This window comes from Balaenoptera ricei, chromosome 5 (assembly GCF_028023285.1).
Source record: "Balaenoptera ricei isolate mBalRic1 chromosome 5, mBalRic1.hap2, whole genome shotgun sequence".
Taxonomy (NCBI): Eukaryota; Metazoa; Chordata; class Mammalia; order Artiodactyla; family Balaenopteridae; genus Balaenoptera; species Balaenoptera ricei.
In genome coordinates, this window is record NC_082643.1 from 141109032 (window position 1) to 141127309 (window position 18278).

Consider the following 18278-nt stretch of genomic DNA (forward strand, 5'->3'; position numbering starts at 1 on the left):
AAGAAAAGCCACGGAATGGGAGAAAATATTTGCAAAAGGCACATCTGATGAAGGACTGTTACTCAAAATAAACAAAGAACTCTTAGGTGGCGCAGTGGTTAAGAATCCGCCTGCCAATGCAGGGGACACGGGTTCAATCCCTGGCCCGGGAAGATCCCACATGCTGTGGAGCAACTAAGCCCGTATGTCACAACTACTGAGCCTGCACTCTAGAACCCACAAGCCGCAACTACTGAGCCCGTGTGCCACAACTACTGAAGCCCACATGCCACAACTACTGAAGCCCACACACCTAGAGCCCGTGCTCCGCAACAAGAGAAGCCACAGCAATGAGAAGCCCGCGCACCGCAATGAAGAGTAGCCCCCGCTCGCCGCAACTAGAGAAAGCCTGCGCACCTAGAGACCGTGCTCTGCAACAAGAGAAGCCACCGCAAGGAGAAGCCCGCGCACGGCAACGAAGAGTAGCCCCCGCTCGCCGCAACTAGAGAAAGCCCGTGCACAGCAATGAAGACCCAACGCAGCCAAAACTAAAAACAAATAAATAAATAAATTTATATTAAAATAAAGGAACTAAAGGCCTATTTCTTGGGAAAAAAAAAAAAAAAAACTGAACAGTAAGAAAACAAACAATCTGATAAAAATAGGCCAAAGATCTTAACAGACACCTCACCAAAGAAAATATACAGATGACAAGTAAGCATATGAAAAGATGCTCAACCTCACATGTCATCAAGGGAGATGCAAAGTAAAACAACAGTGAGATGCCACTACATACGTGTCAGGATGGCAAAAACTCTGAACACTGACAACACCAAACTGGGGCCAAAATGCGAAGCAACAGAAACTTTCATCATTGCTGGTGGGAACGCAAAACGGTGCAGCCACTTTGGAAGACAGTTTCTTACAAAGCTAAACATTCTCTCACCACACGAGCCAGCAATCCCACTCCTTGGTACTTACCCAGAGGAGTTGAAAACTTATGTCCACACCAAAACCTGCATGCACACAGATGTTTTTAACAGTTTTACTCATAGTTGCCGGAACTTGGAAGCCACCAAGGTGTCCTTCAGAAGGTGAATGAATACATAAACTGTGGTACCTCCAGATAACAGAATAGTACTCAGCGCTAAAGAGAAATGAGCTATCAAGCCATGAAAAGACATGGAGGAAACTTCAATGCATATTATTAAGTAAAAGAAGCCAATCTGAAAAGGCTACAGACTGTATGATTCCAACTATACGACAACTGGAAAAGGCAAAACTACGGAGACAGGGAAAAAAATCAGTGGTTGCTGGGGGAGGGCAGGGGAGGGCTGAACAGGCAGAGCACGGAGGACTTTTAGGGCAGTGAAACCACCCTGTCTGGTTCTACAATGGTGAACACACGTCACTATAAACTGTTCAAGCCCACAGAATGCGCACCACCAACAGCGACCCTAATATAAACTATGGGCTCCAGGGTTACTGACTGTGACAAGCGAGGGATGAGGGATCCCTCCCTCCGGTGAGGGATGCTGATGGTGGCGAGGCTGTGCGCCTTTGAGGGTAGAGGGAACTCTCTGTGCCTTCCTCTCAATTTCATTATAAACCTAAAACTGCTCTTAAAAATAAAGTCTTTAAAACGAGACGATGAAGCCCAAGGTTTGACTCATGAACCTGCTTCGTCCTGACTGCTAAGCCTTAGACAAGTCACTTAGCCCTCGAGGACGGGTCACCTCGCCTGGAGAGCAGGGAGCACGGCACCCTGTCTCTGGGTCTCCTGAGGTCAGAGCCCCTGGGGGGAGCCTGAGACTTGCCACCAAGTGAACGGACATGAGGGTGCACCGCAGTCCGCCAGACAAACGCCATTTATTCCTGCAAGTGTAACAATTCACATGCGCAGTGGCAATGGAGAAAACCCATTTGTGGGATATGTGTTCAAAGAGGTGGTGAATTCCCCAGTTTCTAATAACATTTTAGCCACCTTCCAGGGCCTTCCCTCCCCAAGCCCTCCCCCAACCAACAGGGAAGCCCAGGCCGCAGCTGCCGCCCACACCGCCCACACTGCCCGCACCGCAGGTGGAAGGAGACCCCAGCCCACGCAGTTCCACCGAGGGAACGGGAGGGAAGGTGCGCACAGGGCAGAAGTCCCGCTAGCCTGGCCACTTTAGGAATTCAGTCAAAACCTGCGTGACTACAACTGTGTTTACAAAAGCACAAATCTATGCTTAGATACATCACAGTGTTACATGGTCGTTTAGGGGAGCTAAAACTATGGGAGGCCTGTCCTTTCCTTCGTCTTTAAGTTTTCTCTGATGTGTTCTACGATGAAAAATAATAAGACTTGGAAAGGGGACGGATCCTGAACAGAACGTTCAACAAACTCCACAACCCAGGCCACAGCGGGAACAAACCCAGAAAAGGTGTTTTAAATCACAAAGGTCCTCTGAGAAGGGTTCCTTCCAAGCCAGCTGAGCTGAGGGCCAGCCCGCCCGCCAGCACAGATGCCAGCAGGGCCAGCCCTCCTGCTGCGCTGAGTCCCTCCCCCCACTCCGAACCAAGCTCCCGGCCCCGCCCCCAGCTGTTTGACGCTCGAGCCAGGAGCCACTGCCAACTTCAGCTGTTGTTTTTCTCCTAGCAGGACTTTCTCAATGAAGGAAACACCAAGGTGAAGCTCCCCGTCCTGAAGCGACCAGTCTCTGTGCTTCCAGAATTTTCTTGCTTCAAAAGGGCGTGAGGCCTCAGCCACTGGGGCCAGAGACGAAGTGGGCTTCAAAGGGGCTGCCGGGACAGGCCCCTCCGGCACCCAGGGCAGCAGGAAAGGGTGGGGAGCAGGGAGGAGGGCCTCACCCTGGCCGGGAGGTCACCATCTCTTCCACCACCACCTGTCCCACCCACGTCCCGCCCCGCCCCGCCCAGAGCCAGGGCAAATCCAGGCAGACACGCCCTGAAGCCGACACAGGCCACCAGGGCAGCCAGAGGAAGGCAGAACTGGGAACTGGGCCATGAAGGTGCCGTCGTTCATCAGTAACTGACCGAGCTATGAAACCACGCTCACCTTTCCTGACCCTCCCCTAACAGGCTTACCTTTTTGTCTTCCTTAGTCTTCCTAACACTTCGATGGGGGCCGAAAATGGTCTGCATCCCGAGAGCCTTCCTGGCCCAGTCCCTCTTCTGGGTGCTGGGCGGGGGCTGCGCGGGGCTGCCCTCCACCCGGTAGCGGTCAGCGGGAATCTTGCTCATGGGAGGGGGCAGCGTGCCGCAGTTGATGCTGGACCAGCCGTCGGTGGAGTCCGTGTAAGACTCCTGGTCGCTGGTGTGTCCGCACTGCCACTCCTGCAGGACGTGGACCGGGAGCCACCGCTGGCCGAAGCCACCACCGGGGCCCGCAGCGCCCCTCTTGGAAGGAGGGACCGAGCACCGCAAGGAGGCCGGGGGGCCTTCCACGTGAGGAGCGGGCCCCAGGTGCTTACCGAGGTCCCGGCACCTGTCGGCCTGCGGAGCGGCCTCAAACGGGGCCCCCTCGGGGTCGTGGCCGAAGGCCCCGTTCCAGGGGGCGCCCCAGGGCTGGGAGCCCCTCCCGACCACACCCTCCCAGGCGCTGCCGCCGGGGCCGTGCCTGCTCGAGCTGGCGCCCAGGTCCACCACGAGCACTCGGCTGCTTCTGTCCTCGTGGGCAAAGTTCCCGATGCCGCTGTCGCTGTTGCTGCTGGTGCTGGTGTTCTGGTGAGCGTCCGCGTCCCCGTCCGCAAAGGCCCGGGCCCGCATGCCCTCGATCAGCTCGCCCATGTCCCGGTACAGCACGGAGACGAACTGCAGGACTGGGAGCGAGGACGCGGGGAACTCCAGGCAGCCGTTGGTGTCAGGGTCGGCCGTGCACTCAAACCCGAAGCGCCGGGCGATGCCCTGGTGGATCTTGTGACTGAACAGGTCCGGGTCCACCATGAACACGTGGCAGGATGTCCGCAAAACGCCCTCCTCCTCCTGCGCCAGGCTCCCGTCATCGGCCGCCTGCATGGTCACCAGCCCAAAAAACCTCCTGTCGTCTGGGCACACGGCGCTGAACGCCAGCCTCTCGGCCGGGTATCGGGCCAGGACAGCAGCCTTGTCCGTGCAGAGCTGCACGCAGTCGTGCATGATCTGCATGGTCACCAGCGAGTGGATCTTCTGCTCGGCCCGCAGGCGCCGCAGGCAGCCCCGGATGGCCTGCACGCTGTCCGATTCCAGGCTGCAGCTGGTGGACGGCAGCTCGATGGAGCCCAAGTAGCCCACAACCATGGCCACGTTCAAAATGCTTGCGTCCACCCCGAAGTCTTCATGAGTCTCCAGCCCAACGCTGAAAACAGAATCATCGTTCATAACTTTCGGTATCTCCTCCTTAGAAAGCTGGCTGGTATTTGGATTATTTACACTTTCATGGCCAAGGTCAAATCGCCCAGTGGCTGATTCTGAAAGGGATCTTTGTTTCAACTTCAAGGGCTCTGAACTGCTTGCTCGAAGACCAGGGTTTTCAAAGATCATGTTGAAAATCCCTCCAGACTGCATTTCCTCAACGACTCTCTCTGCTCTGTTTATACCTAATGCCTTAGAGTCGAGTTTGGGCTTCAGCCAGCCTTTTCCTTCATAAAATCCAACCTCTTCATCACTGGAGCAGGACTCCAGGTGGCCGATGCCTTCACCGATCACCATGTGCAGGACACCGGAACATTTCCCAATTAACTTCACCACGTCTTCATGGGACGCTTTCTTCACGTTGATCTCGTTGACAGCAAGTATCTGGTCGCCGGCACGGAGGCCCACAAAATCCGCAGGGCTGCCTCTCATGACACAGCTGAGCACACAGGGCGCCTGCCCGGAAAGCGCGAATCCGTACCCCGCCCTTCCTCTGGCCACCTCCACGCTCCGCATCCGGGGGGGCGCCGTCCCGAGCAGCGGCCGCTCCCCCAGGTCCCCCGCTCTGTACATCTCAAAGTGCTTCCGAGACCAGGAGCATAGCTCACTATGCCAGCAGATCCATGGTTCAGGGAATGCTGGAAGCTACCATAGTTCTCCTTGAAATAATGCCCTAAGGAAGAAGAATAAAGCTCATTGTTAAAGATCTCATATTTATACTGCTTACTGCTACTACCCAAACATAAAAAGATAATTCACAACAAAACCGTCACAGGAAGAGTCTCTCGTTGCCACACAAATGTATGTCAACGTGAAGGAGACGCACTATCTCTGTGCAACAAATCTTAGTCGGCCAAAGAAATCTTCCAAAGCAGAAGGCATTTCCCAGGGCTGGTATCCTTCCCAACTCCGATCTCGCCGAGGCTAATCCCACCCCGGGTTTGAGGAACACAGGACTGCCGCAGAATCTGCTTCCTCCCTGTCTGGATGGAAAGAGGAGAGCCCTTGGACCCTAATCACTCAAGGGTGTGCTCCGAGGACCGGTGCCCAGCTCCCCGGAGCTCCCTGCCACGCGCTGAGCCAGGGGCAGAGCCGAGGGTGGAAAGGCAGCTGCATGACCCCTAGTCCAGCCCCGTCTTTGATCACAAGCTCCCTCCACACAAAGTTCTCCAGGAAGGGGTGTCAGCTTGTTTTCCCTCATATCCACCACCCTCCCTCAAGTAATTATTTTGAACAAAGCACCGTGTGGGGAAAACACATTAGTCTGAAATATTGGGTTGGCTAAAAAAGTTCGTTTGGGTTTTCCCATAAGATGTTACAGAAAAACCGAAAGGAACTTTTTGGCCAACCTGATACTATAGAGGCTGCCTGACAGCACAGATGAAACAACCAAAAAGAGCAAAAGAATTTAAACTTAACTGCTCCAGGAGGATGACTTCACAATGGAAAGTATTGGTTGTCATTGAAAACAAACCCATGTTGGGATCCCCAAGACCACCCCTGGGTTTCCAGCAGGAGGACACGCAGGGCTCACGTATACTCGGGGCTCTGAACCATCACAGTGAAGGGCTGTGAAGCAGAACCACTGAAGGGAGAGGGCCCAGGGGCGAGGTCCAGAGGAAACAGGCGCCAGCTTCCAGAACCCTGTCCCGTGGAGTCACGCGGGCTGCGTTCCACCCCCAGCGACATGCTGTCCCCAGGGAAGCTCGTCAGAGACTCAGAACCGGGGCTCTCATTGGGGGCCCGCAGGCTCCGCAGGCCCCTCTGCCGGGCACACACCGAACTGCAGCCCCGGGGAGGGGGGAAGGGTGTCAGCACAGACACAGCAGGGGAGGCCCAGGGAGCCCCCCATCCCGACACCCCAGCCCCCGGACGCCAGCCCCGCACGCAGGCCTCGCAGAGGGCGGCAGCCAGGCCCGCTGGGAGGATCCCTCTCCCCACAAAACCCTTTAGAGATCGCTTTAAAAAGCAATACAGGGCTTCCCTGGTGGCGCAGTGGTTGAGAATCTGCCTGCTAATGCAGGGGACACGGGTTCGAGCCCTGGTCTGGGAAGATCCCACATGCCACGGAGCAACTAGGCCCATGAGCCACAACTACTGAGCCTGTGCGTCTGGAGCCTGTGCTCCGCAAAAAGAGAGGCCACGATACTGAGAGGCCCGCGCACTGCAATGAAGAGTGGCCCCCACTTGCCGCAACTAGAGAAAGCCCTCGCACAGAAACAAACACCAACACAGCCAAAAATAAATAAATTTAAAAAAAAAAAAAAAAAAAAGAAGGGAAGAAAATGTTAGGATTAAAAAAAAAAAAAAAAAAAAAAAAAAGCAATACAGTGAGGGATTGTATTGTGAAGATCCAAAACATAATAGAACACGTTTTTTAAAGAGTATATGTTTTTTAAATAATTGTTTTAAAGTTGTCAGGAGAAATTCTCATGTCTTGGGATAAAGTTTCCAGTAACAGAAGCGTAACTCAGAGTAACTGATGTATACACAACAAAAAGTGAAAGAACTGGACAAAATGGGAAGTATATTATTCAATGACTCCAGGAGCAGCTGCAAGTGACAAAACACTGACCTGCAGGACGCATGCTTGAGTAGAATTATTTTATGACAATAAGAGTGAAAAGAGCAATTTATTTATAAACTACCATGTTATTCAGTATCTAACTGATGCTAAATTAATCATTTAAATATTAGGACTGGAATTTAACTATTTAATATTCATCATTAAAAATGTGTATATTAGGGATTCCCTGGTGGCGCAGTGGTTGAGAATCTGCCTGCCAATGCAGGAGACACGGGTTCGAGCTCTGGTCTGGGAAGATCCCACATGCCGCAGAGCAACTGGGCCCGTGAGCCACAACTGCTGAGCCTGCGCGTCTGGAGCTTGTGCTCCGCAACAGGAGGGGCCGCGATGGTGAGAGGCCCGCGCACCGTGATGAAGAGGGGCCCCCGCTTGCCACAACTAGAGAAAGCCCTCGCACAGAAACGAAGACCCAACACAGCCATAAATAAATAAATAAATTTTTTAAAAAAATAAAAAAAAAAAATGTGTATATTAAAGTCTGCCATGAACTGTGCTTCAGGGTCTTCTCATTGCATCTTCTAAAGGGGTGTGGGCTACACAACACCCCAGAGACGCCACGTCCTGATCCCTGGAACCTGTCACCTCACATGGCCGAGGGGACCTTACAGATGTGATGGAGTGAAGGGTCCCGAGATGGGAGGTCACCCTGGATTCGCCGGAGGCGGGGAGGGGTGGCCGTGATCACAGGGTCCTGGCAGAGGGAGGCGGGAGGGGGGTGGGAGGGGGGAGTCAGAGAGCAGAGCTACGAGCCTGGAAGGGGGGGGAAGGGGCCTCCCCGGGGGCCTCGAGGAGGAACCAGCCCTGCCCGCATCCGGCCTCCGCCCGCGACACTGATTCTGGACTCCTGGCCCCAGACTGTAAGGGCATAAACCTGAGGTGTTTCAAGCCACTGAGTTTGTGGTCACTTGTTTCAGCAGCCACTGGGAAACTCGCAAAAGGGGAATCGCCCTGTTGGTGGGGAGAGGGGACGCAGTGTATGCATGAAACATCCCACCTGAAAAAGGCTCACAGCAGCGTCTGGCTCCCGACAATGTAGGCTGCCACCGTGAACTCCCTGGCACAGGGTTAGCGAGGCCCCACCGGTTCCTCCAGGAACAGAAAACCCCAGGCCTTCTCTTCCAAACAGTAACAGATGTTGCTTGTATGAAAAAAATAATTTCCCAGTTTTATATGCAGAATTACTCCATGATTCATCCGACCCCCATGGAGTCACACACAACACTGTGTGACACAATAGCCAATGACAGTCTTGTAGGTGGTTTACCCAAACATTTCTATTAGACTCTTACTGCCGTCTTCTTCTATCGATCAAAAATAGTTTCTAATTCATACTACTAATATCTTGATACCTAATAATCACATTTTGTAATCCAGCCTACAGGTTAATTTTTCCTTAAACTGTATCAATTAATAGTAAAACTGGTGGAACAGACAGTGAAATTCAGAAGAAACCACAGGGCGCTAGTTTCCAACCTCACCGGGCACGTCTGCCACCCAGGCTCCCGCTCCCGCTCCTGCACTCAGAGGCCCCGGCTTCCGAGCTCTGGGCAGAGGCCAGCCCCGACCCACCGTGCACGGCCCAGGTGATCCGCACGTGGGTGACAGCACTTGCAACACCCCGACTTGAGACCGTCTGCTACGGGCTGAATGTTTGTGTCCCCAAATTCATACGTGGAGATGCTAACCCAGTGGGATGATCTGGAGGCGGGGCCCTTGGCAGCGATCAGGTTGGATGAGGTCATGAGGGTGGAGCCCCCACGACGGGACTAGTGTCCTTGTGGCTCCAGAGGAGACACAGGAGCCCCTGCTCTCCACCATGTGAGGAACCAGGAAGTGGGTCTCACCAGACTCCGGATCTGCCAGCGCCTTGATTTCGGACTTCCAGCCCCAGAACTAGGAGAAATAAACGCCTGTGGTTTAAGCCTCTCGGTGTAGGGAATTCTGTTACAGCAGCGGAGCGGATGAAGACATCATCTAATTAGCCAGCCTCCTTGTTTCGCAGAAAAGGTAACCTGGTCGGAAAGAAGTGCTTCTTCCAAGGGCCACCTCCTAATGGCTCAGTCAGCTAGGACACCAGGGCCTCCCCTCTCTCCACACCCCACTACCACCGTCAGCCACTCGTCCTTCAAACCAATGAGATCTAGAAATAAACACCAGGTGCCTACGCCTTTCCACAGTTTAGATCTGGCACAAAATGAGCCCTGTCCTGATGAATTTCTCCACTCACAGGCACAGAGTGAGTGCCTACCTGGGCCCGGCAGCGCCCCAGACCAAGCAGCTACAGAGCGGGTCCCAGCCCTGCTCCAGCAGCCCGCCATCCCCAGAGAGGGAGGGGCAAGAGGAGGCGACAGCCATCACTCCGGAGCAGGGCGAGTGCCAGCCCCAGACCTGTGCTCGGGTGCCCAGGAGTCTGCAGCAGACGGGCCGGGAAAGCCATCCCAGGAGGGGGCGACTGGCACAGCCGCAGTTCGGCCTCCACCTCTGCCCGTGCAGACGGGCGATCTGTGGGGATGGCCCTGCAGGTCTCATGGCTGTGCCACAAAGGTGACAGATGTTCACGGTGCAACGGGCTGAGCTGAGCACAGGGTCAAAAGACCAAAGCAATAAAGAACAACCACAACAGGGCGCGGAAGCGAGCGGGAGGGAGAGAAACTGAGGACCAGGAGGCAGAAAGCACCCAGCACACTGAGGAGAAGTGGGAAGTCCAGGAATAAGGGCAAGACAGCCGCGGAACGGCGGCAGTGGGGAAGCTGCACGGTCCACGGCGTGCACCGCGCCGCTCTGGGGGCTTTACACTTACTAACTCGTGTGTGTGAAACGTCGTTATGAGGTAGGTACGATTATTCGCATTTTGCAGATGAGGAAACGGAGGCACAGCGAAGTTAGGTAACTTGTCTTCAGCTGCACGGCTAATCAGTGTCAGAGGTGGACTTGAACCCGGCTGCTCTGGGCTTTCTCTCTCCCCGTGCAGAGGGGCTCGGAGAGGAAGCGGAGCAGTGGTGGGACGCGCCCACCAGCAGACCCCTGCTCCTCAAACCCATCCCCAAAGCCACTGTGTCCCAGCAGCTACCTGCAACCACCACCCCAGCAGTGCTCACGGCGCCAGCCCCGCCAGACACCGCCTCCCCGACACCCCTCGGGGACACACACACGCGTGGAGGACTCAGCACACCGCCGGCAGACCCACGCCAGGATGCACGCTGGTGGTCCCTGTGTCCCGGCCGCCTCATCCCCGCCGGTCCATTCCAGCGCCCGCTCCTGACCCCCGCGAAGTCCTCCCGAGCCCACGGCCACCCCGCCTGCAGCAGGGCCCGAACCACCCGGGAGGATTTGCGGGTGGACCCCGCGCATCAAGGCCACTTCTGGGCCCCTTACTGCCACCAACAACCAACGCCCTCGCCAAGCTTTCGTCCTGAAAGGCCCCTTTCCCACTGCCTGCCACCTGACAGCCCCCACTGACGTCGGTGAGACCCTTCACCTGTTCATCGGTGTCACCGGGCACCCACTGTGCGTGGGACTGGGCCAGACACGGGGCTGCCTCAGGAGGGAACGGTCCCTTCCTGTGAAGACCTCTCCGCAGCGGACCGGGGACGGGGAACCGGAGGCTCCGACGGCAGCAGCTTCCTGAGGGCGTCTGCACAGCTGCTGCTCGGGCCACGCGGCCTGCTGAGCGGCTCCCAGGGGACCCTCCAGGGAGGCAGCCCAGCTGCTGCGCTCTGCGCATGGGGCAGCGCTGTCGGCCCCCTTGTCCCTGTCCCCTCTCCCTGAGGACCCACCTCCTCTCTGAACTCAAAGCCCCCACGTGGGTGACCCCAAGGCCTGACCCCGGAACTCTCTCCCGAGCGCCAAACCCATTTCCTGCGCTCTCAGCTGCCCGTCACCTCTCTCTGCGTGTCGACACCCAAACACACCCTTGCTGGAAGCATGCTTCTCTTCCTCGGCCCCGACGTCCGCCTAAGCCCACCCACCCTTCTAGGCACCAGGCAGTGCCTCGGTCATCCCCACTTCCCCCTCCAGGCCGTCCCTCCCACCCCGCCTCACCATCCCCCTGTCCCCGACACCTTCCATCCACCTGGACATCCCACCCCCAGCCTTCTCCATCCCTCCTCCTCCTCGCTTCAGCGGCCGCTCTCGCGGTCACCCGTGTCCAGCCTGCTCCTCTGCGGCCACACGCTGCCCCCGCGCCCCGGAGCCCCCCGTCGCACCAGCCCCCTCAGCCATCCTGCTTCTCCTGCCCGCCTCCGCTCCCTCCACCCCGCCCGCCAGGCATCAGACCAGGCACGCTCCTGTCCCCCCACTCATGTCCTCCGCCCCCATCCGGGGACCCCGGGGACCGCCCCCCCCCCGCAGGAATGGCCTGGGCTTTCTCCACAGCAGGTGCTGCGGGGCCGCCACGACACAGGGCGCCCAGGCCCCTGTCCACAGCCACGTTCCCAGCCCCGGGGCTCTCAGCACTCCCGTCAACCCCGCAACTCTCCGCTGGTTACTCACGACCACCCAAACCCACCCGGCCGTCGCCTCCCTGCCCTCGGCTCGTGGCCTGTCCCCTCCTTTCCAGAGAAGAAAGACACCCCGCAGGCCCTCCCTCCGCAGTGCACACCCTCCCCCTCCATCAGGCCAGCTTCTCCCCCAGGCCCTCGATGCCATCCCCACCACCTCAGGGGGCTGACACCGCCCGCCTGGGTCTGAAAACACCCAAGCCTCTCTAGCCCTAAAAGGAGTATAACCCCTCAGTTGACTCCTCATAACCCAGGGCTACGCTGCTTCTCCCCCTGGCAGCTTCTTAAGGGCTTATCCACACTGGGGGCCTCCAGCCCTTCGTGCCTCCAAACACTCCTCATGCCACCCACCAAGGACCTCACAAGCTGGGCCCCCAGACACGCTCAGTCCTCATTCCCCACTTCTCAGCAGACTCAGCACGCCTACCTCCCCCCAAGGCTCCTCCACTCGGCCTCTCTCCCCTCCCCCTGGGCAATCACACCCACCACAAGGTGGGGGTCTCCCACCTGCTGATCGCCGCCCACACCTCTCCTGCAAGCTTGGGGGCACCTCAAACTCAACAGTCGAAACAAAAACAAACCCTCTTTCCCAAAGCCACACCCTCTTGGTGACCGGCCCACTATCTCCCCAGTCACACAGGCAGAGGCCAGCACAAGTGGGGGATCCCAGAAGGACTCCCAAAATCCCAATCAGGGCACGTGGAGAGTCAAAAAGATGCAGCCTCAATCGCAGAGGAAGGAATACTTCCGAACTCATTCTATGAGGCCAGCACCACCCTGATACCAAAACCAGACAAGTATATCACAAGAATAAAAAATTACAGGCCAATATCACTGATGAATACAGATGCAAAAATCCTCAACAAAACATTAGCAAACCGAATCCAACAATACATTAAAAGGATCATACACCATGATCAAGTGGGATTTACCCCAGGGATGCAAGGATTTGTGATTATATGCAAATCAATCATTGTGATACACCACATTAACAAATTGAAGAATAAAAACCATATGATCATCTCAATAGATGCAGAAAAAGCTTCTGAAAAAATTCAACATCCGTTTATTATTTAAAAAAACAAAAAACCTCTCCAGAAAGTGGGCATAGAGAGAACCTACCTCAACATCATAAAGCCCATATATGACAAACCCACCGCTAACATCATACTCAATGGTGAAAAGCTGAAAGCATTTCCTCCAAGATCAGGGACAAGACAAGGATGTCCACTCTTGCCACTTTTATTCAACATAGTTTTAGAAGTCCCAGCCACAGCAGTCAGAGAAAAAAAAAGAAATAAAAGGAATCCAAATTGGAAAGGAAGAAGGAAAACTGTCACTGTTTGCAGATGATATGATACTATACATAGAAAATCCTAAACACACCACCAGAAAACTACAAGAGCTCATCAATGAATTCAGTAAAGTTGCAGGATACAAAATTAATATATAGAAACCTGTTAAATTTCTATACACTAACAATGAACTATCAGAAAGAGAAACTAAGGAAACACTCCCATTTACCACTGCATCAAAAGGAATAAAAACCCTAGGAATAAACCTACCTAAGGAGGTAAAAGACCTGTACTCAGAAAACTATAAGACACCAATGAAAGAAATTGAAGACAACACAAACAGATAGAAAGATATACCATATTCATAGATTGGAAGAATTAATATTGTTAAAATGTCCATACTACACAAAGCAATCTACAGATTCAAAGCAATCCTTATTAAAATGCCAAAGGTATTTTTCACAGAAATAAAACAATTTTAAATTTTGTATTGAAACACAAAAGACCCCGAATAGCCAAAATAATCTTGAGAAAGAAGAACAGAGCTGGAGGAATCCCACTCCCTGACTTCAGACTACACTACGAAACTACAGTAATCAAAACAGTATGGTACTGGCACAAAAATAGACACATAGATCAATGGAACAGAATAGAGAGCCCAGAAATAAACCCACACACATATGGTCAATTAATCTATGACAAAGGAGGCAAGAATACATTGGGTTGGCCAAAAAGTTCATTTGGATTTTTCTGTAAGATGTTATGGAAAAACCCAAACTAACTTTTTGGCCAACCCAATATGATGGAGAAAAAACAATCTCTTCAATAAGTGGTGTTGGGAAAACTGGACAGCTACATGTAAGAGAATGAAATCAGAACATTCTCTAACACCACATAAAAAAATAAACTCAAAAAGGATTAAAGACCTAAATGTAAGACCAGAAACCATAAAACTCCTATATGAAAACACAGCAGAACACTCTTTGACATAAATCATAGCAATATTTTTTGGATCTGTCTCCTAAAGCAAAGGAAATAAAAGCAAAAATAAACAAATGGGACCTAATTAAACTTAAAAGCTTCTGCACAGCAAAGGAAACCATCAATAAAATGAAAAAATAAACTACTGAATGGGAGAAAATATCTGCAAATGATATGACCGATCAGGGGTTACAGCTCATACAACTCAACATAAAAAAATCTGATTAAAAAAATAAGCAGAAGACCTGAATAGACATTTTTCCAAAGAAGACGTGCAGATGGCCAACAGGCACATGAAAAGATGTTCAATATTGCTAATCATTAGGGAAATGCAAATCAAAATCACAATGAGATATCACCTCACACCTGTCAGAATGGCTATTATAAAAGCAACTATACTCCTATAAAAAAATTTTTTTAATTTTAAAAAAGGAATGGCTATCATTAAAAAGAACACAAATAACAAATGTTGGGGGCTTCCCTGGAGGCACAGTGGTTAAGAATCCGCCTGCCAATTCAGCGGACATGGGTTCGATCCCTGGCTCAGGAAGATCCCACATGCCACGGAGCAACTAAGCGCGTGCACCACAACTACTGAGCCTGTGCTCTAGAGCCCGCAAGCCACAACTACTGAGCCTGCGTGCTACAACTACTGAAGCCCGCATGCCTAGAGCCCGTGCTCTGCAACAAGAGAAGCCACAACAATGAGAAGCCCACCACTGCAACGAAGAGTAGCACCCGCTCACCGCAAATAGAAAAGCCCATGCACAGCAACGAAGACCCAACACAGCCAAAAATAAAAAAATTTAAAAAAAAACAAATGTTGGCGAAGATGTGGAGAAAAGGGAACCCTCGTACACTGTTGATGGGAATGTAAATTCGTGCAGTCACCATGGAAAAAAGTATGGCGGTTGCTCAAAAAACTAAAAATAGAACTACCATATGATCCAGCAATCCCACTCCTGGGTATATACCCCCCAAAAAACAAAAACTCTAATTCAAAAAGATACATGCACCCCAGTGTTCACAGCAGCATCACTTACAATTGCCAAGATACGGAAGCAACCTAAGTGTCCATCAGTGGATGAACAGATAAGGAAGATGTGGTATATACATACATTGGAATACTACTCAGCCATAAAAAAGAATGAAATTTTGCCATTTGCAACAACATGGATGGACTTGGAGGGTATTATGCTAAGTGAAATAAGTCAGACAGAGAAAGACAAATACTTATCACTTACATGCAGAATATCATTTATATTACAGTAAATATCACTTATATGTGGAATCTAAAAAATACAACAAACTAGTGAATATAACAAAAAAGAAACAGACTCACAGATACAGAGAACAAAATAGTGGTTACTAGTGAGGAGAGGGAAGTGGGGATGGGCAATATAGGGGTAGGGGATTAAGAGGTACAAACTATTACGTGTAAAATAAACTACAAGGATATATTGTACAACACAGGGAATACAGCCAATATTTTATAGTAACTATAAATGGAGTATAACATTTAAAAATTGTGACTCACTATACTGTACCCCTGTAACATATAATATTGTACACCAGTAACATAGAATATTGTACATCAAGTATACTTCAATTAAATAAATAAATTAATAAAATATTTGCCCTGCAAAAAACAAAACAAAGCAAAACAAAAAGACGCAGCCTCAAGCAAAGGTTATCACCAACAGGGAACAACCATGGAAACAGAGCCTGCAAAAGCCCACAATAACCCCCCGAGCCGGAGGGCAGTCCGGGGCAGTCTTCACAGAAGGACCAGGAGATGGAGCACCACAGGAAAGCTAAGAGACCGAGAGGATGGGTCCAGGGGCCGCCGGGGGAAGGAAAGCACGTGGCTAAATTCAGTGGAAAGCCTCTCTGTTCATCTGTCACTGCATCACCCACAGGGCAGCCGGAAAGGGTTTTCCCAAATGAGTAGGGTGTATTTGGGGTTGGATGACTTAAATTGTAGCTTATGTGGAAAACACAAAATTCTCTTTGGAGAACTTTGGAGGCAGCTGAAATTGAAGCCAGATTTTAGCATTTGGTGGGATATTTGACCTCATCTGACTTAAAAAAAAAAAAAAAAAGCAGGAAAGGAGAGAAAGAAACTGGAAGAAATAGAAGAGGGATCCAATAGCAGCTAAAACAAAGGTTAAGATTCCCCCCAGTCCCACCCCCCACGACTCAGGGGACACAGGTCACCGTGCTCAGGTCCCCAAAACAGAGAAAGGCACCGCGGTTTCATTGCCAAGTCTCAAGCCGCAGGTTATGCCTCATCTCAGGGAATGCTCTGCAACCAGGCTGCTTCTGCACAAGAAACTGGTCACCACAGTGCCAGGGGACACAGCTTCGGTGGTGGGTGGATGGGTGGAGGGATGGACAGATGGACAGATGGGGAATGGGGAGATGGATGGGAGAATGTAGGGACGGATGGATGGGGAGAATGGGGAGATGTATGGGGGATGGGAGGATGGATGGGGGATGGGAGGATGGAAGGATGGATGGGGGATGGGTGAATAAATGGACGGATGGGTGGATGGGGTGATGGATGGATGGATGGGGGATGGATGAGTGGGTGTGGGATGGGGATGGATGAATATACAGATGGATGGAGGGATGGGAGGATGGAAGGATGGATGGGGGATGGGTGAATAAATGGATGGATGGGTGGATGGGGTAATGGATGGATGGATGGGGGATGGATGAGTGGGTGTGGGATGGGGATGGATGAATATACAGATGGATGGAGGGATGGACAGACGGGGATTGGGGGATGGATGAATGGTGGGTGGATGGATTGACTGAATTCATTCGTGGTGGTCAGTGTTTGCCCAATAACACCTCTCTGCCTTGTTGGTCCAAAAATTAATGGACCACTTCCCAGAGCTACAGAAAGACAAGAACCTTTAAATTCAAAGGGCCCACCAAGTGCTAAGCAGGGTAAGTGAAGAAGTCCCACCAAACCTTCAGAGAGAAAGGTCTCACATGAAGAAAGAGAACCTGCCAGCAGGTGTCTGAGGACAGCACAGCCCAGCCCTCAAGGTGCTCCGGCTCCCGCACACTTGCTGAATAGGCAACAGGCAGGTGGAGGCCAAGGCTGGGTGTTCAGGTGTGGGTACACCGGCCACGCTCACCAGGCACTTACGTGAGTGAGCTGTACTATTAACGTAGCCCCGGCCAGAACTTCAACCTGTGGCAGCTCTAAAAGGTGAGGGTAGCCAGAAAAAGCAGCACGTCCAGTCCGGCCATTTGAGTGTGATGGTCAAGCACACACAAGGGAGACGCTGAAACAAGGCATTGTGAGTCCACAGCCACCCCTGCGCCGGCCGTCAGGAGGGACCGGCCACCCCTCAGCTGAAAGCAGAGTCCCCATCTGCCTGACTCGGGGGGGGTTCTTTTTATTCACCCATGACACAGCCTCTCACCCAGTGCGGAGTGGCCTCAGGAGGGCTGGGCCCCAGGCGGGCCCCACACACACGTCAGCAGAGGCACAGACTGAATTCGACAGCCAGACAGACAGACAGGTGCGCTGCGGGCGGTGCTCCCGGAACCACCCTCCACCACCTGCTGATCAGTGGCCGGAGTCCGGATACACCAGGCCAGGAGCACATGTCACACTCCCCACAAAGGACTTCTCGGCCCCTGGAAAAAGAAGGAAGGGCTCTTTTTAAGAGGACCTCTGGTCGGGCAGTACCTTCTGAGTGTAGAATTTTACACCCCTCTCCTGAATACCAGAGGGACTAAAATAGCTCTACCGATAGCTGTCTGTCCACGTCCACCCCACAAACACGTAGGAAGCCTTTGCTGTGCAGGCAGCGCTGTTCTGGGAAGAGGAACAGAGACAATGGGGCTCGTCCAGGGGGAGCCTGTCCTGGAGGGGCCATCCTGGGGGACCCATCCTGGGGGACCCATCCTAGGGGAGCCCGTTCTGGGGGGGCCCATCCTCCGGGGGCCCATCCTGGGGGGAGGCCATCCTGGGAGCCCGTCTTAGGGAGGCCCATCCTGGGGGAGCCCAACCTGGGGGGCCCATTCTGAGGGGGCCATCCTAGGGGGCCATCCTGGGGGAGCCATACTGGGGGGGGCCGTCCTGGGGGAGCCCATCCTTGGGGGCCATCCTGGGGGGTCTATCCTGGGGGAGCCCATCCTGGGGAGGCCCATCCTAGGGGGACCCATCTTGGGGGGCCATCCTGGAGGAGCCCATCCTGGGGGGAGCCATCCTGGGGAGCCCATCTTGGGGAAGCCCATCCTGGGGAGGCCCATCCTAGGGGAGCCCATCCTGAGGGAGCCCATCCTGGGGGGCCATCCTGGGGGAGCCTATCTTGGAGGAGCCCATCCTGGGGGGCCCATCCTTGGGGGACCATCCTCGGGTGAGCCAACCTGGGGAGCCCATCTTGGGGAAGCCCATCTTGGGGAGGCCCATCCTAGGGGAGCCCATCTTGGGGGAGCCCATCCTGGGGGGGGCCCATCCTGGGGGCAGCCCGTCCTGGGGAGTCCACACTGGGGGGCCCACCTTCTGCCTGTGCAAAATAG

General features: G+C 53.2%; 1 protein-coding gene across 4 annotated transcripts in view; it reads right to left on the reverse strand.

The window, feature by feature from the left end:
- The window catches only part of RGS12 (regulator of G protein signaling 12), a 124226-nt gene that overhangs the window by 88429 nt on the left and 17519 nt on the right, over positions 1-18278 (reverse strand). For 3 of the 4 annotated variants that reach the window (XM_059923686.1, XM_059923685.1, XM_059923688.1), the window contains exon 2: positions 3067-5044. In XM_059923686.1, coding sequence (XP_059779669.1) covers positions 3067-4944 — 1878 coding nt within the window. In that variant the 5' untranslated portion in view covers positions 4945-5044. Of the gene's footprint in view, positions 1-3066; positions 5045-7952; positions 8023-18278 lie in introns of those variants that run through there. The other variant, XM_059923687.1, reaches the window with a different exon arrangement.